The sequence below is a fragment of the Leuciscus leuciscus genome (assembly GCF_965113295.1).
Source record: "Leuciscus leuciscus genome assembly, chromosome: 1".
In the NCBI taxonomy this organism is placed as follows: domain Eukaryota; kingdom Metazoa; phylum Chordata; class Actinopteri; order Cypriniformes; family Leuciscidae; genus Leuciscus; species Leuciscus leuciscus.
This window is the reverse complement of record NC_138725.1, coordinates 10,096,443-10,123,360: the sequence shown is the minus strand read 5'-3', so window position 1 is coordinate 10,123,360 and position 26,918 is coordinate 10,096,443. Positions and strand designations below refer to the sequence as shown.

General features: G+C 42.5%; 2 protein-coding genes across 6 annotated transcripts in view; both read right to left on the bottom strand.

Moving 5' to 3' along the window:
• Positions 1 to 26,918, bottom strand: part of LOC309487938 (uncharacterized protein) — an 83,438-nt gene that overhangs the window by 34,872 nt on the left and 21,648 nt on the right. Inside the window, exons 1-2 of one of the 4 annotated variants that reach the window (XM_082155940.1) lie at positions 2,111 to 2,290; positions 1,393 to 1,532 (exon numbers count right to left, since the gene is read on the bottom strand). The exons of 1 other annotated variant lie outside the window; for it this stretch is intronic. In XM_082155940.1, the coding sequence (XP_082012066.1) occupies positions 1,393 to 1,450 (58 nt within the window). In that variant the 5' untranslated portion in view covers positions 1,451 to 1,532; positions 2,111 to 2,290. Of the gene's footprint in view, positions 1 to 1,392; positions 2,291 to 26,918 lie in introns of those variants that run through there. 2 more of the 4 variants (XM_082155939.1, XM_082155941.1) reach the window with 2 other exon arrangements.
• LOC309492462 (uncharacterized protein) overlaps positions 24,935 to 26,918 on the bottom strand; it is a 195,276-nt gene continuing 193,292 nt past the window's right edge. The window contains exon 3 of one of the 2 annotated variants that reach the window (XM_082161454.1): positions 24,935 to 26,507. In XM_082161454.1, the coding sequence (XP_082017580.1) occupies positions 25,567 to 26,507 (941 nt within the window). In that variant the 3' untranslated portion in view covers positions 24,935 to 25,566. Of the gene's footprint in view, positions 26,605 to 26,918 lie in introns of both variants that reach the window. The other variant, XM_082161455.1, reaches the window with a different exon arrangement.

The window sequence follows — 26,918 nt, the reverse complement described above, 5'->3', positions numbered from 1 at the left end:
TTAATATTTATGCAATAATTATGACCCATTTTTTCCCAATGAATATAATATAATTTGTGTGTTCACATACCTAATACCATAAAAGTCACCAAGTTTCGTAACATTCCGATGAAGCTGTGATTTTTAAAAATTCTAAACAGATTTTTGTAATCTGAATTTATTAGTGTGTATGTGTATAAAAGTGTGTGTGTGTGTGTGTGTGTGTCTGTTTTGCACTTTTGATGTTTTATAGATTCACCCCTTCACTGTTGTGTGCTTTTTTTCTGGATCGTGGCTGATTTGTATATTGTACGCACAAAAAAAACTCTGTATTTTCACATTTTTGCCAATTTCCCATTCATTTCCTATGGCGGACCATTTGGTCCCGAAGACCTTGAGTGTCAGACAGAGTTACGGCACGCATGGAGATGAGAAGGGTATGGACTTATCTAAGGCTACGTTCACACTGCAGGCTGAAACGACCCAATTCCGACCTGTATCTGATCTTTTCATGACAATCTGAACGACACAGATCCGATCTTTTCAAATGCGACCCAGGCCACTTGGGTATGTGGTCCCAAATCCGATACATATCCGATCTTTTGAAATGCGTCTGAACGGCCAGGTCGCATGTATCCGACCCGCACGTCATTGATACGCGAAAAACGTCATAATTCTGCGTTGAAGTAGTCGTCGGTTTGAAAACGGACTGCATATTCGTCGAGCTGAGGTAAATCTGCCGAACTGGTCGACCTCGACGAGCCCGTTAATAAAAAAAAAAATAATAAAAAAGCCCACGCCCATTATATATACGTTATGTTAACTTATTTGTGCTGAATCTGATATTAGATAGGTCAGCGGCTGCTGTCTGGCTCTTGTGTAACGGTCGCTGCGCGCGCTCGTGTGTGTGTGTGTGTGTGTGTGTGAGAGAATCACAGTTAAAGTTTAGCTACTTCCGCAAACAACAAGTGACGTCGTTGACCGTTGAGTACTCTTCTGCGCATGCGGGTCACTTCTGGGTCATTTCACGTTCACACAGGAGATCACAAAAGGTCGCATATAATTGGAAATGTGAACGGCCTTGCAAAAAAATCGAGCATTATTGCAAAAATCGGAATTGAGCATTAAGCCCTGCAGTGTGAACGTAGCCAAACTCTGGGGAATACGGTGAATAAGCCAAAGTCCCAAAAAGTCGGCATGTTCCTTTAAAATAAAACTGCACATTGTAAAATCTGTACGTTGTCTATTTATTATTAAAGAATTTGTCAGTAAAAAAAGTTAGTCTGGAGCCCTGCCCAGAACATTCTGTACCGTTTCATAGTTGAACTGTTTATCTAAATGTGATGAAGTGCTTGAATGTTTCTAACATGAATGTTCTTCAGACTCATGAATGAATGAAGAATAAACACCAACCTCTTTGTTCTTCAGGATCTTCAGTGTGTTTCATTCTGCAGGGTTCTGGATCACTCATGTTCTCACTGTCCTCTTTAATAAACTCAGTCTTTGCAGATTTCAGCTCTTCCTGATGCTCTGATGCTCGTCTTCACTTGTAGCTGATGGGAATTTACAGCAGCATAATGTCCACATTAATCTAAATCTAGTTTGATTTTGACATTAATCAAGTAGGCTACTTAGATCATTAAAATAATATGCGCTGAAACTAACAATGATCATAAAACATTTCAAAGTAAAGAGCATCACAAAGCAATATTGTTCAAGAGTAAAACGCTATTCATTTATTAACATGTAGCCTAAGAGTTGATTTAATGTCTCACGTGGCTCATTATAGGCTCAACGTAAAGTAAGAGATCGATTCACATAATTCCTCTCACAGATCTCAAACTTTACCTCTTGACTCGACATTCAGTAACAGTTCTCACTCCAAACATCGAGACAATCACACAAACGAACACAAACTCGCTCAGGTCTGAATGAACTCAACATATTCTCCTCATGCTCGCTGCTGCTGCACTAAATGTTTATTTCAGAAGGAAGACGCCAGAAAAGACGCACAAGTATCGCTGTGATCGATGAAAACAATACAGAAATGAGTCTGTCGCTTAATCAAACTGTATAAAGTGTGTGTGATGGTTGTGTAAATATGAGAAATACCGTGAACTGCTCTCCTCACCTCAGAAGTCTCGACGGTGCGTCTCAAATCTGTACTATCCGCCCTAAATAGTCTCAGCAAATAGAATTAGTACATCCCAGATCGTAGTATGTTGGTTTCAAAGATACCCGGATGGTCTACTATTTCCGGTCAGAATCCATAGTGCAGATCGCGCGTTGGCCGAGGATTCGGTTAGAACTACAAACACGAGTGAAAAGTGCTTAAAAACTACAGACTTGGAGGACGCGCGAGTCCGGCGGTTATGCAGATATGTTTAGATAAAGGGGTTTGGGTGATTAATTATCAGTTTCTAACCTGACGAACATGTATTTAATCAATGTTGTCTACATTGTATTGCATCTGCAGCAGCATTGTGAACTTTTGTAAAGATACGTTTAGCCAAATGTTCATAAATGTGTGGTGATTGTCCGGGTTGGCGTATCCTCTGATGGTTATACTCTCGCTCGTTACACCATGCCATTTTTTGTTTTATGCATGTTATGAGTTTCACAGAAAACAACATGTATTATCCATTGTCATTTTGGTTCTCAAATAAATGTCCCTTAATTTAAGAATAGCCTATTACTTTAAAAGAAGATTGTTCTTTACTCAAATTAGTTCCTAATATAGCTTCTTTTTTAAACTGGCATTGTAGACGATGAATATTGTTGCCTCTATTGTAAGTTGTTGTGAATGAAAGCATCTGATAAATGTAAGTTTATTTAGATTCATAACATTTCTGTAGATCAGCAGTGCAAACACATCATATCCAACAGATATCCTTCTTAATATGTCTATAATATAAATATAACTTAAAATCTAAAGTAATCATTTTATTTACATAATTTTAGTTGTTGTTGTCTTTAACACATGTGAGCAGCTCAGTTTAGGTAGGGATAGCAACAACAAAAAGTAAAGGATAACTGTTGTGGGATTACAAATTTATTAAAATGTTTAATTTAGGTTTACATTGAATTTAGCATGTTAAGGTTAACTGTCTTATGTCATTTAAGAGCAAGTGATATTGATTTGAATTTTGTGGACCTAAATATCTGCATTTCACCTCTGCTTTAGCTGGTATCCTATAGCTTTCTAACAAATCTGTCTTTATGTTGTATGAATAATATCACTGGCTCTGTGATCAATTGATTGAGATTTGATTGAATAAATGTAAATGAAGCTGCTGTTCAAGTTTTTAATGTTGTTTATTCACTAGTTGTTGTTTTTTTTTTTTGGAGAAATGTCTCAGTGTTTTTTGTCCATACAGTGAAAGATGTGACGAACTGGAAGTTGTCACCAAAAATGGTTGTGATGTCCACAGGAGGGCGATGTTGTCACAAAATGAATTGAAACAAAATGAAAGCGGAATATAGAAAGTCTAGGTCTTAAGTTATATGGGAAATCTCTTGAAAGAGTTAAGGTCTTCAAGTTTCTTGGGGTCTGGGTAGATGAGAAGCTAACGTATAAAGAACATGTATGTAGAAAGGTGAATAAATGTGGAAAGGTTATTAATATTTAGAGGTGTTTGGTGGGACGCTCTTGGGGTGCAGACAGGAATCTTATGCTGATGATTTATAAAGCTATGATAAGATCAGTTTTTGATTATGGGTGTCTTGCATATGGATCAGCAGCTATAGGTCCACACTTAGTAAGTTAGATGTGGTTCAATCTAGGGCTTTGAGGATATGTACTGGGGACAACGCCGATTCTGTCGCTGCTGGTGGAAGCAGGGGAGGGTCCGCTGAGGCTGCGACGTGCAAAATTGGCATTAAATTATTTCGTCAAAATTAAAAGCTCTGGGTCAGCTCTTCCTTCAATTTCTTTGTTAGCAGAGTGTTGGGAGTTTAGGAAGGGTGAGAGTAGACTTAATAGATTCAGTGTTTTACATTATGTTAAGACATACGCAGAGCAGGGTTTCCGTTGTCCAGTAATTGCCGGACATTGGGCGGAAAAAAAATTAAATGTCCGACAAAATTAAATCTCTCCGGTCAAATTGTCCGATTAAAATTGTCCTAACTAACTACACGAGACGCGACACGCGATAAAAGGTATCTTTTCCATGTTAATCAGAGTTTTTGTCCTAACCAGACGCGACGGCGACACGCGACATTTCTCATTTAGAAACGGTTTCTATTTTTCTGCGACGTCGCGCTGGAACATCAAACACAAAGTGTGGCAATGATAATCTCTGGTAGGCTACTGTTTATGTGCTTTATTTAATGTTAAAAGCGTGAAATGTGAGTTTGAATATCATTTAGTGCTCCAGCTTTGAAGCTGTAAAAGCAACAATGGATATAATTCACCTCAGATCTTGAAATTAAACAAATGGAAACATGAATGTTAAAACTGTGAACAAACAAGTGTATTCTTTGACAAAGAATGTTTTAGTGTAACTCAGTAGCCTATGTATTTTTTTAAATGGTGTAATATTTGTGAATGTTATTATGTAGCTACTTATCCATTTTCTTGCGAGTGCCTCAAGTTTACTCTCTAGTCGGTAGTCGGTTAAAAAAAAAGTAATCTCTAAATTAGGCTATTATAGGCAGTGGACTAAACGCTACTACAGTTTTAGCCATCTCATTCCAAGATCTCTAAATTAGGCTATTATAGGCAAGGCAAGGCAAGGCAAGTTTATTTATATAGCACATTTCATACACAATGGCAATTCAAAGTGCTTTACATAGAAGAAATTAAAATAATGAAAAGAAATAAGAATAATTAAAACGGTTTAGAAAAATAAAATAAAATACAGTACTTTTAAAAAATAAAAAATAAAGAATATTATTATAGATCTTTCCTTCAAAGGATTCCCTTAAGACTTAAATCTTTCAACCTTCTTTTAACCTTCAATCTTCTTACGACTTCCATCTATCAACTTTCCTTTAACTTTCTTTTCTCCCTCATTTACTCACACGTTCTTTTCACTTTCTTTAGCACTGCGTTCACATTCTTTCTCAGACGAAAACTTTAATATCGTCATTTAAATACTGTTCTACTTTAAAACCCACATTAATACACGTCACTTTCATATTATCACTTTCTTTTACACCTTCTGAGTGGGCATTTACAGTTTCGGGCTAAATGCCCTGCTGACATAGGAGAAATTAAAATAATTAAAAGAAATAAGAATAATTAAAACAGTTTAGATAAATAAAATAAAATACAGTACAGTACAAACAGTCGGACGAACAGCGGCACAGTGCTCATTCAGTAAATGCACAGCTAAACAGAAGTGTTTTGAGTCTGGATTTGAATGTGACCACTGTAGGAGCACATCTGATCTCTTCTGGAAGCTGGTTCCAGCTGCGGCTGGCATAATAGCTAAAAGCGGACTCGCCATGTTTAGAGTGAACCCTTGGTATTTCTAGCTGATATGATCCTAATGATCTGAGTGATCTGTTGGGTTTATATTCAGTGAGCATATCTGCAATGTATTGAGGTCCTAGGCCATTGAATGATTTATATACCAGTAATAATATTTTAAAATCAATCCTAAATCTAACTGGGAGCCAGTGTAAAGACCTGAGGACTGGTGTGATATGTTCATATTTTCTGGTTCTGCTCAGAATCCTGGCGGCAGCGTTCTGTATGAGCTGCAACTGTCTTATGGTCTTTTTGGGAAGGCCAGTGAGGAGTCCATTACAATAATCCACCCTGCTGGTGATGAAAGCATGCACAAGTTTATCTAAGTCTTGTCTGGAAACAAAGCATCAAATGCTTGCAATATTTTTCAGATGATAGTATGCTGATTTAGTTATTGCTTTGACATGACTACTGAAACTAAGGTCTGACTCTAGTGTCACACCAAGATTCCTGACTTGATGTTTAGTTGTTTGACCCCTAGAGTGAAGGTATGCGTTCACTTTGAGAACTTCATCTTTGTTTCCAAACGCAATAACTTCAGTTTTGTCTTTGTTTAATTGAAGAAAGTTTTGACACATCCAACTGTTGACTTCGTCAATGCATCGGCACAAGGAGTCAATGGGGCTGTAATCATTAGGCGATAGGGCTAAGTACAGCTGTGTGTCGTCTGCATAGCTGTGGTAAGCAATTTGGTTATTTCTCATTATTTGGCTCATTGGGAGCATATACAGGTTGAACAGGAGTGGCGCAATAATTGAGCCTTGAGGGACTCCGCATGTCATGGATGTCCACTCAGACTTATGGTCTCCTATACTCACATAATAACCTCTCCCATCTAAGTATGACCTGAACCATTTTAGGACTATCCCAGAAAGCCCCACCCAGTTTTCCAGCCTGTCAAGAAGTATGTTATGATCGACAGTATCATAATTCAGGGGCGGAAGCAATATGCAAGTAAAACTCTTTTATTGTTGGTCAGAAGACACAGCAAAAACACACGGGTGGGCTGGTTGCGCAGGGACTTGATGGTCAGCGTGGAGGTGAAGACAGGTGACGGTGAATCCAGTGAAGTGAACATCCAACACGACGAACACCACGAAAACACCGAACAGGACACGATCTGGAACTGGAACAGGAACTGGAACCGGAAGAGCAGACGACGACAACACACTGAGGACACCAAAACCAACGATCTGACAGGGAAAGGAGAGTGCGATGAGTTTATATAGCAGAGATGATTGATGGTAGCTGATGAGGGGAATGAGATCAGGTGGAGTGCTGATCAACTGAACGAGCAGCCACGCCCACTCACACACACCCACACACACAAAACAACAAATACACGAGACACGAAGAAACCAGTGAATTCATGAACCGTGACAGTACCCCCTCTCCTAGGAACGCCTCCTGGCGTCCCCAGACTCCCTTACCTGTCGATTGTAATCATCGATAAGAGAGTGATCCAGGATGTCTCTGGCAGGAACCCAACTCCTCTCCTCCGGACCGTAACCCTCCCAGTCCACCAAGTACTGGAATCCGCGTCCCCTCCGCCTTGAGTCCAGAATGCGATTAACCGAATACGTAGGTTCCCCTTCTACGAGACGCGGCGGGGGGGGAACCGGGACGGGCGGATTAAACTGAGAACGAAACACGGGCTTGATTTTGGAAACATGGAAGACGGAATGAATCCTCCTGTACACTGGAGGGAGTTTGAGGCGGACTGCCACCGGGCTAATGATCTTGGTGACAGTGAATGGGCCAATAAATTTGGGAGCTAGCTTATTAGAGACGGAGCGGAGAGGAATGTTCTTAGTAGAAAGCCACACTTTTTGACCAACGACGTATACGGGAGGCTTAGACCGGTGGCGATCGGCTTTAGCCTTGGTGCGCGCTCCCGCTTGGAGTAGAGTCTCGCGGGCTCTAGTCCAAGTGTGGCGACACCTCTGGACAAAGGCGTGAGCGGAGGGGACCGCGACTTCGGATTCCAGACTAGGAAAAATTGGTGGCTGGTAACCTAGACTACACTTAACGCTAGACTACACGTAGATGATACTGGTAACGAATTGTGGGCGTACTCCACCATTGACAGTCGTTGGCTCCATGAGGAAGGATTCTTGGAGACAAAACATCGCAACGTTCTCTCCAAATCCTGGTTGGCTCTCTCAGTTTGGCCATTGCTCTGGGGATGAAACCCTGAGGACAGACTAACAGTCGCACCCAGTAATCTACAAAATTCTTGCCAAAATTTGGACACAAATTGGGGTCCTCTGTCGGAGACCACGTCTGTCGGGAGGCCATGTAGCCGAAAGACGTGGTCAACGACTGTTACCGCTGTCTCCTTGGCTGAGGGTAATTTGGGCAAGGGAATGAAATGGACCGCCTTCGAGAATCGGTCCACCACGGTCAAAACTACCGTGTTACCCTGAGAGGGTGGGAGGGCGGTGATAAAATCTAGAGCGATGTGGGACCAGGGTCTCGAAGGGATCGGCAGCGGTTGAAGGAGCCCATCTGGGGGTCGATTGGAAGTCTTACCAGTGGCACAAACTGAGCAAGCCAAAACAAAACTGTGAACGTCACGAGCCATACGTGGCCACCAAAATCGTTGCTTAACTAAAGACGTGGTACGACTGACTCCTGGATGACAAGCCACATTGGAACAATGACCCCACTGAATGACGTTGGACCGTAATTGCTCTGGCACAAATAACCGGTTCGGTGGACAACCGGGCGGAGGCGTTACCCCTTCTAAGGCCGTTCTGACCTTCGATTCGACCTCCCATGAGAGTGTGGAGACAATTAGGGACTCCGGAAAAATGCACTCGGGAGTAGACGGGCGATCGGAATGGTCAAAAATACGTGACAAAGAATCGGGCTTGATGTTTTTGGAGCCCGGGCGGTACGAGAGAGTAAAGTCAAAACGTCAGAAAAAAAGTGCCCACCGAGCCTGCCTAGAGTTCAATCTTTTAGCGGTTCTAATGTATTCCAGATTCTTATGATCAGTCCATACGATAAAAGGTACCCCCGACCCTTCTAACCAGTGACGCCACTCTTCCAATGCTAACTTGACTGCCAACAACTCTCTGTTACCAATATCATAATTACGTTCGGCAGGGGACAAACGATGAGACAAAAACGCGCACGGATGCATTCTGTCGTCTGTAGGAGAACGTTGGGATAACACTGCACCTACCCCCACCTCTGACGCGTCGACCTCCACCATGAACTGACGTGATGGATCAGGGGTAACTAGGATGGGGGCTGAAACAAAGCGGCCTTTCAGTTTGGCAAACGCAGCCTCGGCTGCGTCTGACCACCTGAACGTAGTTCTGGGGGAGGTCAAGGCGGTCAGAGGTGAGGCTAGTTGGCTGAAATTGCGAATGAACCGCCGGTAAAAATTGGCGAACCCCAGAAACCTCTGTAGGGCCTTACGGGAATCCGGACTTGGCCAATCCACCACAGCCTTAACCTTCTCAGGATCCATACGCATCCCCTCAGACGACACAATGTACCCTAAGAAAGGAACAGACTGTGCATGAAAAGCGCATTTCTCCGCCTTGACAAAAAGACCATTCTCTAACAACCTCTGAAGCACTCGTCTGACGTGCTGAACATGTTCCTGGAGAGACGAAGAAAAAATCAATATGTCATCCAGGTAGACATAAATGAACTGATCGACCATGTCTCTGAGCACGTCATTGACGAGTGCCTGGAAGACTGCTGGACTATTGGACAGCCCAAAAGGCATAACCAAATATTCAAAGTGCCCCCTGGGGGTGTTAAACGCAGTCTTCCATTCATCCCCCTTCCTGATGCGGACCAAATGATAAGCGTTACGTAAGTCCAGTTTTGTGAAGACCGACGCTCCCTGCAACCTCTCGAAGGCTGAAGACATCAACGGCAAAGGATAAGTATTCTTTACCGTGATGTTATTCAGCCCTCGGTAATCAATGCAAGGTCGCAGAGAACCGTCCTTCTTCCCCACAAAAAAGAACCCCGCCCCCGCAGGAGAAGAGGAAGGTCGGATGAATTTGGATGCCAGAGAATCAGAAATATATTTCTCCATGGCCTCCCTCTCGGGAATAGATAGAGAGTAAAGCTTGCCTTTAGGCGGAGACGTACCTGGCAGTAGATCTATTGCACAGTCATAGGGACGATGCGGAGGGAGAGAAGCAGCCCGAGACTTACTGAACACTTCCTTCAGGTCCAGATACTCCGCGGGCACGTTTGATAAATCCACTGCCTCCTCCTGAAAAGCAGAAACAACAACAGACGGACAGGCAGACACAAGACAGGACTCATGACAAAAACTGCTCCACTCCAACACTGATCTCTGCTGCCAGTCAATCTTGGGGTTATGCTTGATTAGCCAGGGATGACCGAGAACGACAGGTGCAAGGGGGGAGTCCAGGATGTAAAATGAGGTAGTCTCTGTGTGATTGCCGGATACAGTGAGTGTAATGGGTCCAGTGGTGAATGCGATGGTGGGAAGGGCTTGACCATTGAGGGCGTGCACAGCAATGGAATGGGTGAGTGGTAACAGGGGAACGTGAATCTTGTGAGCGAATGTGTAGTCCATGAAGTTACCCTCTGCCCCGGAATCCAAAAGTGCAAGACAGTCGTGAGTGTTGGCTGACCATCTAAGTCTTACCGGAAGGAGAGTTGATGTTGATGAGGTCTTCTCAGCGGAGATCCCACCCGACAGTAGCCTCAGATTTACTGCCGGGCTTGCCCTTTTACCGGGCAGTTGTAAGCGAAGTGACCAGCAGTCCCACAGTACAGGCAAAGGCCCTGGGATCTCCGCCTTTCCTTCTCCTCCCGGGAAAGCCGAGCTCGCCCGACCTGCATGGGCTCGTGATCGTGGACGGGGCTGACCGCGTCCCCGCCGCTGGCTTGCGTGGTCTCCACGGTGGTTGAAGCCCGAACCGGTAACCTCATCCGTTCAACACGAGAGAGACGAGAATCCACGCGAAGCGCCAGGTCGATGAGTCCGTTGAGTGTAGCGGGTAAATCCAACGCGTAGATTTCTCTCAGGACGCGGTCAGCCAGCCCATGCAGGAACATGTCCCACTGCGCTTCCTCGTTCCATTGACACTCAGCCGCCAAGGTCCGGAACTCAATGGCATAATCTGATACGGATCTGCTTCCTTGCTTGAGATCCGCCAGGGTTCGTGCTGCTTCTCTTCCCGCGACCGCGCGGTCAAACACCATCTTCATCTCGGCGGCGAGTGTCTGGAACGAGGAACAACACGGATCTTGATTCTCCCACACCGCCGTCCCCCACAGAGCTGCCCTCCCAGTCAGCAGTGTGAGTACGAATGCCACTTTGCTTTGTTCTGTGGCAAATGTTCTGGGTTGCAGAGAGAAATGCATAGTACAGCGTGTTAGAAAAGCTCTGCAAAAATTTGGCTCACCACTGTAGGGTTCAGGGACCGGTAGACGGGGTTCTGACTGGGAGGCGCTTGATGGTGGAACTGGGGGAGCGGCCGGTGTGGGTGGTGGCGCAGTGGGAGCTTGTAGATGTTGAAGCTGCTGGGTGAGCTCGGACACCTGCGCCACGAGAGCTTGAATGGCCCGACCCGACTCCGTAGATGTCCTCTCTTGAGCCTCTATCCGAGAAATGGTTACTCTGATGAAGTCTTCAAGCGAAGAGGATCCACTTGCTGCTCCCATCGTCTGGTCAGATCGTTCTGTCATAATTCAGGGGCGGAAGCAATATGCAAGTAAAACTCTTTTATTGTTGGTCAGAAGACACAGCAAAAACACACGGGTGGGCTGGTGGCGCAGGGACTTGATGGTCAGCGTGGAGGTGAAGACTGGTGACGGTGAATCCAGTGAAGTGAACATCCAACACGACGAACACCACGAAAACACCGAACAGGACACGATCTGGAACTGGAACAGGAACTGGAACCGGAAGAGCAGACGACGACAACACACTGAGGACACCAAAACCAACGATCTGACAGGGAAAGGAGAGTGCGATGAGTTTATATAGCAGAGATGATTGATGGTAGCTGATGAGGGGAATGAGATCAGGTGGAGTGCTGATCAACTGAACGAGCAGCCACGCCCACTCACACACACCCACACACACAAAACAACAAATACACGAGACACGAAGAAACCAGTGAATTCATGAACCGTGACAGACAGTGTCAAATGCAGCACTGAGGTCGAGTATAGTACCAGCACTGATAATTTTCCTGAATCAGTATTTAAGCGAATATCGCTTATTATCTTTATGAGCACTGTCTCTGTGCTGTGGTGCGGTCGGAAACCAGATTGAAAATTGTCAAAGTATCCATTCGAGCTTAAGAATTTGTTCAGCTGATTGAAGATAACTTTTTCAATGATCTTGCCTATGAAAGGAAGATTTGAGATCGGTCTATAGTTGCTTAAAGCTGCCGTCGGCAAAATTTTTTTGATCACATTCAGTGTAATCGACACTATAATCCGACAGAACAACATAAATAAGGTGGTTTTAGAAAAAAACCCGAGCTTCTAACTCCACCTGGAGCGTGTTATTTGTTTTGCAAAAATCCAGCGCTCCCGCTTCATCAGGTCCAATCAGCGCAGGGGGGTGTGAGATCTGACTGTCAATCACAGGTCGTGCACACGCCACAGATCCCCCCTCACTCGCGCACGTTAATATCACATGCACACGCCACGCCTGAAGTTCGCCTGGAGATTGCATGAAGCGTGATGGCGGAGAGAAAATCTACTAACAAGCTTCCAATTCCTCGGTTATCTATGGATAGATTAGCCAGGGCAGCCTACCTCCGAGTCCATGGTGTTGATAGATGCTGAAGAGACGGACGCGTTCACAGAAAATCAGGTACACACGCACAGTGACGCACTGACGAGCACGACCTCGATGGGAGGGTGCTCACTGGTAGTGGGGAGGGGCATGAGAGTTGTAAACATTCAAAATTTTGGCTAATCGACCCAATCTGCCAGACTTGCCGACGGCAGCTTTAATATGGTCTTATCCAGATTGCTCTTTTTCAGGAGGGGCTTGACAACTGCAGTTTTCAAGGAGTTTGGAAAACTCCCAGAGAGAAGTGAGGCATTTACCACTTCTAGAAGATCTGCTTCTAAACTGTTTAGCACACTTTTGAAAAAAGATGTGGGAAGTGTGTCAAGAGTGCATGTTGATGTTTTAAGGTGTTGTACGGTTTCTTCCAAAATTTTGCCATCAATTTCTTTGAAGTCAGACATAGTAACTACTTTCTCAGGTGGCCTGATCTGTCTGACCTCAGTGCAACTCAAGGATGTGCTGATCACCTTTCTGATATTATTGATTTTCTCAGAGAAGAAAGAAGCAAACTCACTGCACTTGCTGTTTGAGAGCATTTCACTGGGAATCTGGCTTGGGGGGGTTGTCAGTCTCTCTACAGTAGCAAAAAGAGTGCGTGTGTTGTTTAAATTGCTGTTTATAATATTTGAGAAGAAAGTCTGTCTAGCTTTGCCTAGTTCCATATTGAAAGCATGAACACTGTCTTTGTAGATGTTATAATGGACTACAAGTTTTGTCTTCCGCCACATGCGCTCTGCTTTTCTGCATTGTCTTTTCATATTTTGCACTGCTGTTGAGTTTCTCCAAGGTGCTTTTTGTCTGCCACTCTTCTTCCTGACTTTAACAGGAGCAATATCATCAATTATATTTTTAACTTTTGAGTTAAAAGAATCAAGGAGAAAATCAACAGAGTCAGCAGATATGCTTGGTGTTAAAGATATAGCCTTCATAAATAGTACACTAGTGTTCTCATTTAAGCATCTCTTCTTGACAGACACAGATCTAGCTTCAGTGGCAGGAGAGATCAATATATCAAAGAAAATACAGAAATGATCAGACAGTGCTACATCCTTAATAACAATCGATGAAATGTTTAGACCCTTACTGATAAGTAAATCTAGAGTGTGTCCATGATTGTGTGTGGGTCCATGTACATGCTGAGTCAGATCAAAAGTTTTTAAAACAGTTTTGATTTCTTTTGCCATATTGTTTTCTGCATTATCTATGTGAATGTTAAAATCTCCAGCAATGGCAAAACAGTCAAACTCTGAGGTAATTGTTGATAACAGTTCTGTAAAGTCCTCAGCAAAGGCTGGAGAATATTTTGGAGGCCTGTAAATAATGATAAGTAAAATACGAGGAGCACCTTTTAACACAGTACCCAGACATTCGAAAGACGGGTAATTCCCAAATGATATTTGCTTACATTGATAGATATCTTTAAAAAGAGCAGCTAACAGCTCTGCAGACACTCATAAAAGTAAAGTTAGGAGGGGCTGTTTCATTGAGGATTGTTGCACTGCAGCTGTCTTCTAGCCAGGTTTCATTTAGTAACATAAAGTCCAGGTTGTTTGTGGTTATTAAGTCATTGACTAGAAGTGATTTATTTTTAAGTGAGCGAATGTTTAAAAGTGCTAACTTAACAGTCTTACTTTTTGTCCCCACAGCAATCTTAGTTTGACATGTAATAGGCACCAGATTAGTTGGGTTTGCTGTACGGCTATTGAAGGCCATTGACTTTCTATCTTGTAATAGAACAGCAATAGAGAAAGATACAGGCACACTCGGTTCCCGCTTGTTCTGTAAACATTTGAGAAAGTTACTGTTATCATAGCAGGGACCCAAAACACATCACTGAGAGCTGGTATCAGTTGTTTTTGGTTCACCTCGAGCAGATGGAGGAGGGTGTGGGCCCTGGCGTTTTGGCCGAAGAGGCCGAAGAGCTCTCACAGGAGGAGGGGGCGGGCGAGCTCGGCGCGCAGGCTTCGGTGTTTGAGGTGCCTGATGTTTTTTGGTTGGTATCTGGGGGCTTGCAGCAAAAGAGTGGGATAGTCTGGTTCCAGCATGCACCAGTTCTTCCATTTTCTGTGAGAAGCACAGAAGTGGAGTTGCTGGCGAGAGGGAAAAAGTATCTGGTGAAAGGGGCTGTTGCTCAGGTGTTATCGGGGGCTGGGATATGCTGTCCTGGCTTCCCTGGCTGTTTTCCAGGAAGTCGTCCTTGGGTGCTGAATCTTGGAGCAGTTCTAATATGTCTGTCTGTGGTGAGCTCTGTGGGCAGGGCTCAGCTGAGATTGTGTCCGTGAGCAGAGGTTGTTGTGGCTCAGTGGTGTTATCATTGTCCTTGTGTGATATGTCAACCGCATGTCCATTTTGCTGCTGAAGTGAAGTCCCGTGTTCATTCATACTGTTTCCAGGTGTGTGTGTGTCGTTCAGATTGACACACACTGCAGAAGGATGATTGAGGGAGAAGTCGATATTGTCCTTTAACACTCTTGAACCAAGTTTGTTTGGGTGATGGCCATCCCGATTAAATAGTTGTCTCTGACTCCAGAAAAGATTGAAGTTGTCAATGAAGTTTACTCCTTTTATATTGCAGGTTTTTTGCAGCCATGTATTAATCCCAAGCAGCCGTGAAAACCTGTTTGTTCCTCTTGCTGGGAGTGGTCCACTGATGAATGTCTGAACTTTCAGTCTTTTAAGTGTTTCAAAAAGTTCATTGAAATCCTTCTTAAGGAGTTCTGACTGCTCTTTATGAATATCATTCTTCCCCACATGAATTATGAGTCGATTTGCAGTCTTATGTTTCATCAGAATGTTTTGAAGTTCCCTGTTTATATCAGAAGTTGTAGCTTGTGGAAGGCAGCATGTAGTTGTATCCCTGCTGCTAATGTTTCTGATTATGGAGTCCCCCACTATCAGAGTCCTGGGCTCGGCTGTGCTCTGAGCTGAGTGCCGCTGTCTGCTCGACCTTGAGCGCCAGTTAGCATCAGTGTTAGCTACTGGCTGATACAGTCTGTTTTCGATCACATTCATCACGTCTGGGGATTCCTCATTTACATTTATTAGTACTTCAAATCTGTTCTCAAGATGTATAGGTGTTGGTAGGAGACCATTGTTTGCAATCCTTGTCAGAGCTGTATCTGGGGTAGAGGATGCTACTGCGGCAATATGTGGGGCTCGTGACAATCTGATGTCTCGAGTGCCTTTGGGTCTCGCTCCCTGTTTGTGCCATCGATTTGTAAGTCGATCGGCTTGTTTCTCTACCTGTCGAGGAGCACTAGTTTCATGAGACTCACCGGCTATATGCTGAGGGTGTCCATGACGAAGCTCTGTTGTGTGTTCCGTCTGGTTTGGTGGTCCCGTAAATAACTTTGTTTCAAGAACTGCAATCCTTTGTAAAAGTCTGTGGCAGTTAGTGCAGCAAGTAGATTCCAGAAGAGACATTTTCTCTCTTATCCTTGTAGGCAGTTGTGTTTTCCTTTCCCCGGAATGTAAGCTGGTCGGGTAGAAGAATTCTGCGTTTTTGTGGTAATCCAAACTTTGTCGTTTGAGCACTGTGCTGATTTGCTGAAGTTAAAATTAGGTGATAAAAGGAGCTAAAATATAAAAATATAGAAGATAAAATATAAAAGCGCGGAGCAGTAAGCAAGAGCGTCCGAACGGTAGCTGAGCTACCGGTAGCTGTAAATCTGACAACAGTACTTCACAGCATACCGTATAATAACTTACAGCATTTTTATACTGTAAAATGAATTACAGTTATATTACTGATTATTAGATGTTACGTCAATTATGACAACACACAGAAGTCAGTTTAAAATTCTTTATTAATCAATAAAGATCAAGAGATTCAAGATGGCACCTGTGTTGGCTGGCCGTCTGCTGTCTGCTTCGTCGTTGCCGTTGGCATGTGTTATTCTTTTTCTTATCTCCATCATTATCGCAAATTCTAATTCCACCCTCTTGTACGACCGCCTAACACTGCTTAACATTCGTAGTGTGGTCATGGACTCTGCAAATGGTGATGTTAATGGACATCGAGTGTTCGCATCATCTTTTGTGATCAATCTCCCTGTGCACCTGCGTAGGTGTCCTACGGACTTACCCAAAAGAACGCGCCGGAGGAGGCGCGGCAAACGGGCTGGTGTCGCTGTTCGCCGGAAAACTGCGTTGGCTCGAGAGAACGGCGCTCAGCACCCACTTTACTCGTTGGGAGTTCAGGTTTATGGATGCGACACTGGAAGGTTTTCTCCTGAGGCTCAGTTCCAGCGGCCACGCGCGATTATACCTGTTATTGTTTCCACGCATCGTCTTGGGATGTATCTTCATATTTACCATGGCGGAGTTAATCTCCGTAACCTCCGGCCACTGTGTCGAGCAACACAGTCGGATAGTCCCTTACAGAAAAAACACATGAATTCCACGTGATCACATGTGACCTCATGTGATCACATGTGACCTCATGTGAACAACATGTCACCACATGTGAACAACATGTCACCTCATGTGAACAACATGTCACCACATGTGAACAACTTTTCACCACATGTGAACATAATGGGGCACATGGCACATGTGGAAAACATGTTACTACTATAGGTTATATGGAGCTCATGTGAAATATATTTGCACATGTTGTATAAACTATGTAGCACAATAGCACAACATCTAACGAACTGGCAACACATATAAAGGGAGCTAAGAACAAGAGGAACAGGTGAGCACATTCAGACAAGGAACAGGTGACAACACTCAGACAAACGAGGACTCAAATAGACAAGAGGGCGTGGTACAGGGAAACAAGGAGGCAGGAACAGAGGAGCACATGGCCAACACAAAGAAAGACAGAGCCATAGATACATGAAACAAAGACACAGTCAAAGCTGCCATGGAAGAACCCTGACATGGTTTCAATCTTTTTGGGAAATCACTTCTCAGAGATCTTTGATGGCAGAAATATTAGACTTTATTTCAGAAACAAAGCCGAACGCCTCCTGCATCCCTTCCAAAGATGGTAATGCATTCTAAAGATATTTTGAGAAATATTTTGTACCATGTGACATTACTGAAATAGAATTCTCTGTTGCATCAACAATCTGGTCGTTCAGGCTTCCAAAGTCAAACCCAAAGACACACACACAGAAAGGAAATAATAGTGTACAAATATATAGCTAAATTACTTATTTTCTAAATAATAAAATCTTCAACATTCGCTGTGTATTTTGATGATAATTGTGGGATATTCTGCACGCAGTGGGATGGCTGGAACTCAACTGACCTAATTCTTCTGTTAGAAAGAACTGCAGCTACTCCATGAACATGCTCGAGTTTCATTTATATTCTGAAAGTCTTTTCTTATTAGTCAACCCTCAAAGCAGATTCATAAAATTATCTTCGACATAAGCAGCTCTCCAGCTTTCATGTGCTTTGTAATTACGCGCGTCTGTAACACATCACTGTCAGACGGAATAACACTGATCAAACCTCAAGCTGTTTGCCGTTTATATCAAAGTCTATTTTAGACTTCAATAAATCCAGTTAATTTATGTTCACTTTTTTTTTTAGTGCAGGATCATATGCCAATTATTATTTTCTAATAAACCGTAACGGTACTGATCCACTTGTCCGTGCGACACTTCTGACGCGCCGCACTCCACTATATTCCTAAGGTTGACGTCAAGCGACTTTGACACCCGCAAAGCATTCTGGGAAGGCGGCGCTTCAATTGGAAAAATGCTGCGCATCAAAAAGTTGTCTGATGCCCATTTTTATGCAAATTAATTCTGTTGAATGTGACGCGACTATCCAATAGAAGTAGACCATATGGAGACAGGGGGAAGTCTCTCGCAGGTCCTCTGTTCTAACACGCAACATTTCCCGCTCGGTCAAAACCACGCGCATAGCGGTAACGCCCATCAACGTACAAATGTGGGGAGGCGTCGCAACACCACGCGGCAGTCGTGTCGCAAAAGTGGATCTGCATAAGAGTAGCATAAGCCAGACAAGAGAGGATTAAAGGAAAAGGAATTTATTTGTATGTTTTTATGAGGTTAAGTGCTAAATAGTCCAGTCATTTTAAGCCAAAATGGGGGTCAACCTTGAACAAATTGCAACAGAAGCAAACTCAACTGATTTTGTATCCTCAATATGTCCTGAGTAAGGAAAAAAAAGTCCAGAAGAATCCCATAAGGGGAAAGTTTCGAAAAAGACCCAAATATAGCCTATTCATACCCTATGCATTTTCTTTCCTCACGTGAATAGGGTAACATTTTAAACCTTTAGATATCAACCTTGACAATTACTGAGTTGATTACTTGCATCAAGACTAACAAAAAATGTATTACAAGTTTTTTTTTAATTGTTTGTTAACATAGACAAACGGTGCATAATCTAATAACATATGTGCTAATTTGCATATATACCACAACAGATCTAAACATTGGGTATAGCCAGGTGAAAATGTCTTGTTGACATATAACAGTAAAATACTTCACATTAAGCTCTGAATGGAACCCATTTAGGCTACCCATGAGCATTAATACATAGAGGCAGGAAGAAGCACTGGAAGCATGAAAGAAGCATGGAACCGTGAATGAGAAGGTTCTGGAGAGGGATTCACTTTCATCTCCTCTAGATTATCATTCACCTCTACAGATGTTTCTGAAACACTTGGATCTGCAGTTTCGGTAGTTGTCACTACATCAACAGACAGAGAAGGTACAGAAGTCACATAAGATTTCAATAAATTAACATGACAAACCTTTATTTTCTTTCGACGATCTGGTGTAATAGTTGTTATTCGGAAAACACTTTGCAATCGTATAAGGTCCAGCAAACCTAGCCTGTAAAGGACTAGTCAAAACAGGCAACAACGCCAACACTTGATCACCTGCTTGAAAGTGTCTGGACTTGACTTTGCGATCAATCAACTTCTGCATCTTTCCCTGAGACTTGGCTAACTTTTGTAGAACAATAGCTGTAGCTTCGTAGAGTCAAAAACAGAAACTACTTACTTAGTCTAAAAAATTCTCAGGAGGGCAAAAGTCGTCCACTCATCGGCCAGGACAGCAATAGGGCCCCTAACAGTGTGTCCAAACACTAACTCACTAGGGCTAAAACCTATGCTCTCCTGTACAACCTCACGGATAGCTAGCAACATCCAAGGAAGTCCTTCCTCCCAGTCACAGTCAAGCCTGACACAATAAGATCTCAAAACTCATGGAATCTTTCCAGAGCTTTCCTCTTCCAGACTTTGAGGGTGATAAGCACTTGAGATATTATGTTTAACTTTAAGTTGTCGCATGACCTTAGGGAAGTTTCGGCACATAAAATTCGAGCCCTGGTCTCAGACTGAATGTTTTTTGGAATGCCAAAAATAGACTTTTTATTATTATTATTATTATTATTAATTATACCTTTATTTGACCAGGGAAGAAAATCACATTGAGATAGATATCTCATTTACAAGTGAGCCCTGGGTAGCAGCACACAGTAAACATAATAAAAACAGACAAAGTAAAATTAAGTACATAAAACAAGTCACAACACACACATACACTAACACACTCACACACACACACACACACACACACACACACACACACACACACACACACACACACACACACACACATTAAAACAAAATTAAAAGTTAAGAACAGTGTAGACAGTTTGGAATGTTTGGTTGAGATATAACTTAAACTCATTCATTGAAATAAATACAGTAAGTTTCAATGATCTTTGAATGTCATCCCAAGCAGTTGGTGCACTATAAATAAAAGCAGTTTTTCCAAACTCTGTCTTCATTAAGGGAACATTTAAAAGAATATATCTACTTGACTGAGATTATAACCTTGACTATTGACAGTTAATAGACTAATCATATACAGAGGAAGCTGGCCAAATATGGCCTTGTACACAAGTATAAGCCAATGCTTGTACCTTCTTACGTGAAGTGAAGGCCAACCAACCATTTCATACAGTGCACAGTGATGAGTATAATAATTTGTATGAGTTATAAATCTTAGAGCAGAATGATAAGCAGAGTCTAATGATTGTAAAAGAGCCTTAGTGGAATTTCTGTAAAAACATCTCCATAATCTAAGACAGGTAAGAAGGTAGCTTCCACCAACTTTCTCTTGGCTGACTGTGAAAAGCAGGCACTATTCCGAAAATAAAACCCCAGCTGTAGCCTTAACTTAGATAGCAATTGTTTAACATGTAACTTGAATGATACATCCTCCTCCAACACAAAGCCTAGGTATATGTAGGAGGAGACCAGTTCTATAGATTTACCCTGTAAAGAGGTGGTGGAGAAGATTCACACTTATGTTTCCAAGAAAAGACCATGCATTTTGTTTTCTTATCATTCAGAACTAGTTTTAAAGAGAGGAGGTTGCGCTGAACTATTACAAATGCTTCCTGCAACTTTGAAATGCAACTATCAATGGAGGATGCAAAACAATAAATTATGGTGTCATCTGCATATAAATGAATACTTGCGTCTGATAGGTTGTCACCAAGATTGTTAATATACAGTATAGTGTTATACTATGTTATACTATACTACTACAACCACCTTCATCAGAGAGCAACGTCTAGAGTCCTCTCATCTGGCAGTGAGTGGAACATGAGGGTCGACCTGGGGAGGCAGCTCCAATTCCCCAGGGAGATTGCAGAAACTTTGCTCCAGCCAGACCTGATCATGTGGTCAGAGAGATGTACTGGGGTTAAAGGAGCGAAACATCCATGACTGGTGGTCCCTAGCTGATGACCCGTTTTATGCCCAGAGAGGTGCTCAGGGGAGCACACCTGCACAAAAGGTGTGTCAGGCAGCAATGCCCAGCAGGATGACCATCAGCCTGAATTTCGATAAGTGTAAATAACAGGGGACCCAAAATGGACCCCTGCAGCACTTCAGATTCAATACTGAGCCTATCAGAAAGAGACCCCCTTAATTTGCACCCTTTGGCACATATTCTTTAAGTAGTTCCTAATCCAACCTAATGCGGTTTCAGAAAGACCGATACTGTGTAGACGCGATAGAAGAATACCATGATTGACATATCAAAAGCTTTAGTCAAATCAATAAACACTGCAACACATGATCTTCCATTATCTAGGGCGCAGGTAATGTAATTTAGAACTTTCATAGTGGCAGTTACTATACTATGATTCTTTCTGAAACCGGGCTGAAACTTAGACAAAATGCTGTTACTAACCAAAAATTCCTTTAGCTGTTCGCTGACAATAGATTCTAAAATTTTGGCTTTAACTGATAGCTTAGAAATCGGTCTATAATTATTTAAATTGGTTGGATCACCACCTTTCAACAGGGGTACAACCAGAGCAGATTTCCAGACATCAGGGACAACATTCTGTTCTAATGATAAATTGAAAATATAAGCTAGTGGGCCAGCAATGATCTCAGCAGCTACTTTAAAAAAATATGGCTTAACTTCATCAGGCCCTGCAGACTTCTTAATGTCCAGGTTTTTTTAAGGCCTTTAAAACTTCACTTCTTAAGAATGGAGAAAAGCTAAAAGTATGGTTATCTTCTCTAAGAAGAGGAGATGGATTTGGTATATCACTCACTGAAATTTTGTTAAAAATAGAACCTGAAGAAATGAAATGCTTATTAAAGCTATTTACCATATCCGTCCTATTCGTAATAAGACTATATTTTACTAAAGTTTGATCAGGAAAATCATTAGATAACGTGGAGGGAGAAAGTGACTTGATGGTTTTCCAAAATTGAATAGGATTATTTAGATTTTTTGAAGTTTCATTTAGATAATATTCAGATTTTGATCTGCGTATAAGAGCTGTACATTTGTTTCTCAATATTCTAAATGCTACCCAATCTCTTTCTATATCCGATTTTACAATTCCTTATAGCAACTACAGTACAATGATCACTGACATCATCAGGAAAACCCCTGCATAGGTGTATTTATGGGGTTTATTTGTTAGTAAAATATCTATTAGAGTGGACTTGCTTGGGTTCTTATGATTAGGTCGTGTAGGTTAATCAATAAATTGAGTAAGATTCACAGAATCGCAATATGCTTTGAACTGATCTGAGTTTGATGTCAATCAATTCCAATTGAAATCACCCAATAATACAAGATCTTTAGAAAGCAGGTCAATTAAAACAGCTGACAGTGAGGTAAGAGCATCACTGATAGCTGCAGGAATATGAAGAAATATGAAGATAGTACCCGTACGTTTTGATGGGAGATGCATGTGGAGATGCTACAAATGAATCGCTTTGTCTTCTTGTTAAAGTAAACTTCTTGTAAACTTGTTAAAGCCTTTAAAATAGCTTTAGAAGTAATTGATCTCAGAGGATAAGCTGCAGGGTAACATGTAGTCTGACACATTACAGTGAGTAAATAAGCATGATCAGCCGTAGATCGTGGAAAGGACCAACGCAATCAATAGTCAAGTGTGCAAAAGGAGTGGTAACTGCAGCAATAGGCTGTAAAGGAGCCAATGGAACTTCTTGATTTGGCTTTCCAGTCATTTGACAAGTATAGCAGGACCGTATATAGTTAATCACATCTCGCTTACATCTAGGCCAATACAATTTCCTAAGAACTCTCTCATAGGTCTTTCGTACCCCCATAAGACCAGCCATGCCCTGGTGTGAAAGCTGTAGGAGGTCTTGACGGAAATTAAATGGAACCACAATTTGGATCCTAGGATCGAGTGAAAAGTCAGAGCTCATAGGTTGTTGTCTATGAAGCAATCCATCTTGAAGAAAATAGAAGGGAGATGAAGTCTTGTCTCCTACTTCATGAGCTAAAGAGAACAATTCTTGAAGAGTATCATCTGCCTGCTGTGCTTTGATAAGATCATTTCGAGTCGCACTATAAAGCGGAAATAAAGAACAAGACGTGTTAACATGGTCATCACAGATAAATTGACTTTCTGACATAGAATCAGACTTATCAGTCTTATGGTCATCAACATCATGTGACTCATGAACAGGGATCACATCTTCCACATCCGTACACACAGTACAAGGAATTTTCAGAAACGGTATTCAGTCATTGGTCTGACCTGCCCTGTTAATGCTACAGGAATGAATTGTTACTGAGTATATCTGGCCAGTCTTTTTTATACAAGGACAGTTTTCATCTATATACTTTTTGAATTTTCTGTTATTCTGTGTTCATTATATTGGGAAAGGTGATCCTCGAAATGTTTGTAAACAGTCATTGGTGGCCCATGAGTTGCAAAAGGTTGAGAAAACCTGTGCTATAGGGCTGGTACTAACGACTACGTTTGTATCTCCTGTTTTGTGCTCTTCTGTCTATTGTCTAGCCCCTCCCATCTTGTTACATGATTATTGATTAATTTGCCCCACCTGCTTTTCTCGTTGCCTTCTTTTATTTGCTTCCCTAATTTAGTCTCCCTGTGTTTGCAGTCATGTGCTGGTTTGTTGTGTATGTTCCCTTGTGTTTCAAGTTTCTGTCTAATGCCTGTCTCCGGTTGTCCAGGAGAACCTGACTTTGGTGGTCCCAATCCTGGTGGTTGAGGAGAACCTGACTTCGGTGGTCCCAAGCCCAGTGGTCCAGGAGAACCTGACTTTGGGGGTCCCAGGCCTGGTTGTCCTAGAGCAGTCCAGTCTCCCTGTCGCAGCCCCAGTGGTGGCTGAAGAGGCAGTGTCACCACGCTCTCGTAAACAGAGGAGGAGGAAGGCGTTCTCCGTCCCACAGGGCCTGGAGGCCATGCCAGAGCTCCTGGCCCTGCCGGCACCGGACAAGATGGCCGCCCCCGAGCCAGTGTCTCCGGACAAGCTGGCCGCCAACGAGCCAGTGTCTCTGGACAAGATGGCCGCCGCTGAGTCAGTGTCTGTTCCTGAGCTGGTGTGTGGGGCTGTTCCTGAGCATAACTCCACACCTGCCCTTAAGAAAATTTTGGGAGGGGGCAATGGGTCCTTTGAACTGTCATCTCCGCCCTGGCCAGCCGAAGGGTTGTCTCCGCCCTTGCCGCCTGAACTGTCTGGTCAACCCTGGCCCCCTGCTCCACCCTTGACACCTGCTCCAGCCTGGCCCGCAGCCAAGAATCCTGACCCGTCTGAGTCTCCTTCCCAAATCTGCCCCCTGGATCTTGTGTACTGCAGTGAGGACCATCTCAAAATACATGAAGTATAATACATAGAAGAATCCACTGGGTATTTTGGCGGTTACTCTGTAACACAGGTAAATTGCAATCAAGGTTTTTTTCAAATCTAATACTCCGCTTTAATCAAGGAATCGTGACAGCCCTAGTCTGCTATTAGACCAGCTCTTCTCTTCCATGGAGATGAAAATCCATCTAAAGCACATAGATTTTAGAAACACACACACCTTTTTAAACAGCAAGGATAAAGACAATTAGGAAAAATAAAGTACTGACACTGAAATGAATTCGTATTGACCTTGTTTAAAAGCTTACTTTTCTAGTTGATCACTTAAAGATGTGAAATTGCAATCTAAATCCAGTGTTAGTTCAGTCTAATTGCCACGTGCTGAGCAACAAAATCTCTTCTATAAGTTAGTCACAGTGAAATCACTCCATCTCCACCAGTGTAAATGTCCAAGTATTGTACCAGAAGCGCAAAATGATCGTATTTGGAACAAAATTATCATACACAAGTCAAACGTACAGAATACAGCTATTTATTGACCAACAACTTTTTGACACACATGAAAATGACTGTTTTTGCTAAAATATCAACCTCAGCTTGGAAAAAACTGACCTAAGCGGAAGGAACTCTTTACTTTTTCTTTTGTTTTGTCTTCTTCTTGCAAAACATACAGAGATGACATGTTAATGATACACAACTTTGTATACAATATACAAAAAGAACATTAACTTGTGCTCATGAGAGAGTCATTCTCCATGATGATTGGCCGAGAACACATAACGTGAGATGAGATGAAAGACATGCGTATCTCCACGTTCAGGTTCTTCTCACGGTAGACGTAGAATCCACAGCTAGATCAATGAGTATAGAAGCCCTATGATTACAACCACCATCATTTGAAGTGGCACACAATTCTGAAATTAACGTACATTATGGGATTTTTTTTATTATTATTGATCGTAAATCGAACAGAGGTCAAAAATATTGTACAAATACGATAATTATCGTACGTCTGGCAACACTGATCTCCACTTATAGCTGGTGTGTGGTGATGGTTTTAACAACCTTGAGTCTCGGGCTGGTTTGTCTTCCTTTGTTGATTATCGTCATACTGCGGTATTTCGTGATCACAGCAGAGAGAGACGAGAAGAAGAGTTACAGGAACACAGCTGGAGAGTTTGATCAAACTAAATACCACATATGTGGTTTCTCCACATCATGGGTCTTCATGTGTCGCTTCAGGTAACATTCAAAATAGAAATTCTTCCCACACTGATCACACGTGTGCGGCTTCTCTCCATTGTGGATCCTCTCATGTGTTCTCAGATTTGCTGACTGACTGAATCTCTTGTCACAGTGTGAACACTTGTAAGGTTTTTCTCCAGTGTGGATCCTCTTATGTGTTTTCAGAGATGATGGCTGACTGAATCTCTTGTCACAGTGTGAACACTTGTACGGTTGTTCTCCAGTGTGAATTCTCTGGTGCAGTTTTAAACCGTATGCTGTAATAAAAGTCTTCTCACACTCAAAGCACATGTACTCTCTCACACCAGTGTGAATTTTCTCATGTGCATGTAAAGATTGCAGCACTGAAAAACTCTTTCCACACAGAGAGCATGAATGTGGTTTCTCCTTCGTATGAACTGTCAGGTGTGTCTTCACGTCTGATGCACTAAAAAATGTTTTGCCGCACTGATCACATGAGAACGGCTTCACTCCGGTGTGGATCATCATGTGACGCTCAATGGATGATGATCGACTGAAACTCTTCCCGCATTGATCACATGTGAACGGCTTCTCTCCGGTGTGGATCCTCATGTGAATCTCAAGACCTCGTTTGGTTGTGAGACTCTTTCCACACTGAGTGCAGGTGAACGATTTATTGTCTTTTCTTTTCTCTAAAAATGTACTTTTAGTCTTTGAGCGACTCAAAGGTTTTTCTCCAGGTTGGACATGATGTTCCTCCTTCACTTCACTCAGTTCTTCATTCTCTTCCTTCACTTCCATCATTTCTTCACTCTCCTCCTCCACTTCACTCAGTTCTTCTCTCTCCTCCTCCACTTCACTCAGTTCTTCTCTCTCCTCCTTCACTTCACTCAGTTCTTCATTCTCTTCCTTCACTTCTCTCAGATCTTCACTCTCCTCCTTCACTTCACTGTTCTTCACTCTCCTCCTTCACTTCACTCAGTTCTTCACTCTCCTCCTTCACTTCCATCAGGTCTGACATGAAAGAAAAATGTATTAAATAATATTTTTAGTGCATCAAAACAATTCCAAGAGAGAAATATGGACATGAAAGGACCAGTGAAAGGACATGAAAGTGAGCCCTGATGTAATAGTAGAAAGTAGGAGTTTAACCCTCTGAGGTCGGCAAACGCGCGGGCGCGATTTGCTGGATTTTCTCCACATTGTAGCACTATAAACTTAAATTACTCCGTCATTTATGGTCATACAGAAAAAAGAAATATAAAAAAAAGAATCTGTGATATTTCTTCTTTTGTATGTGTCCACTTACAATCAAATCAAAACATTGT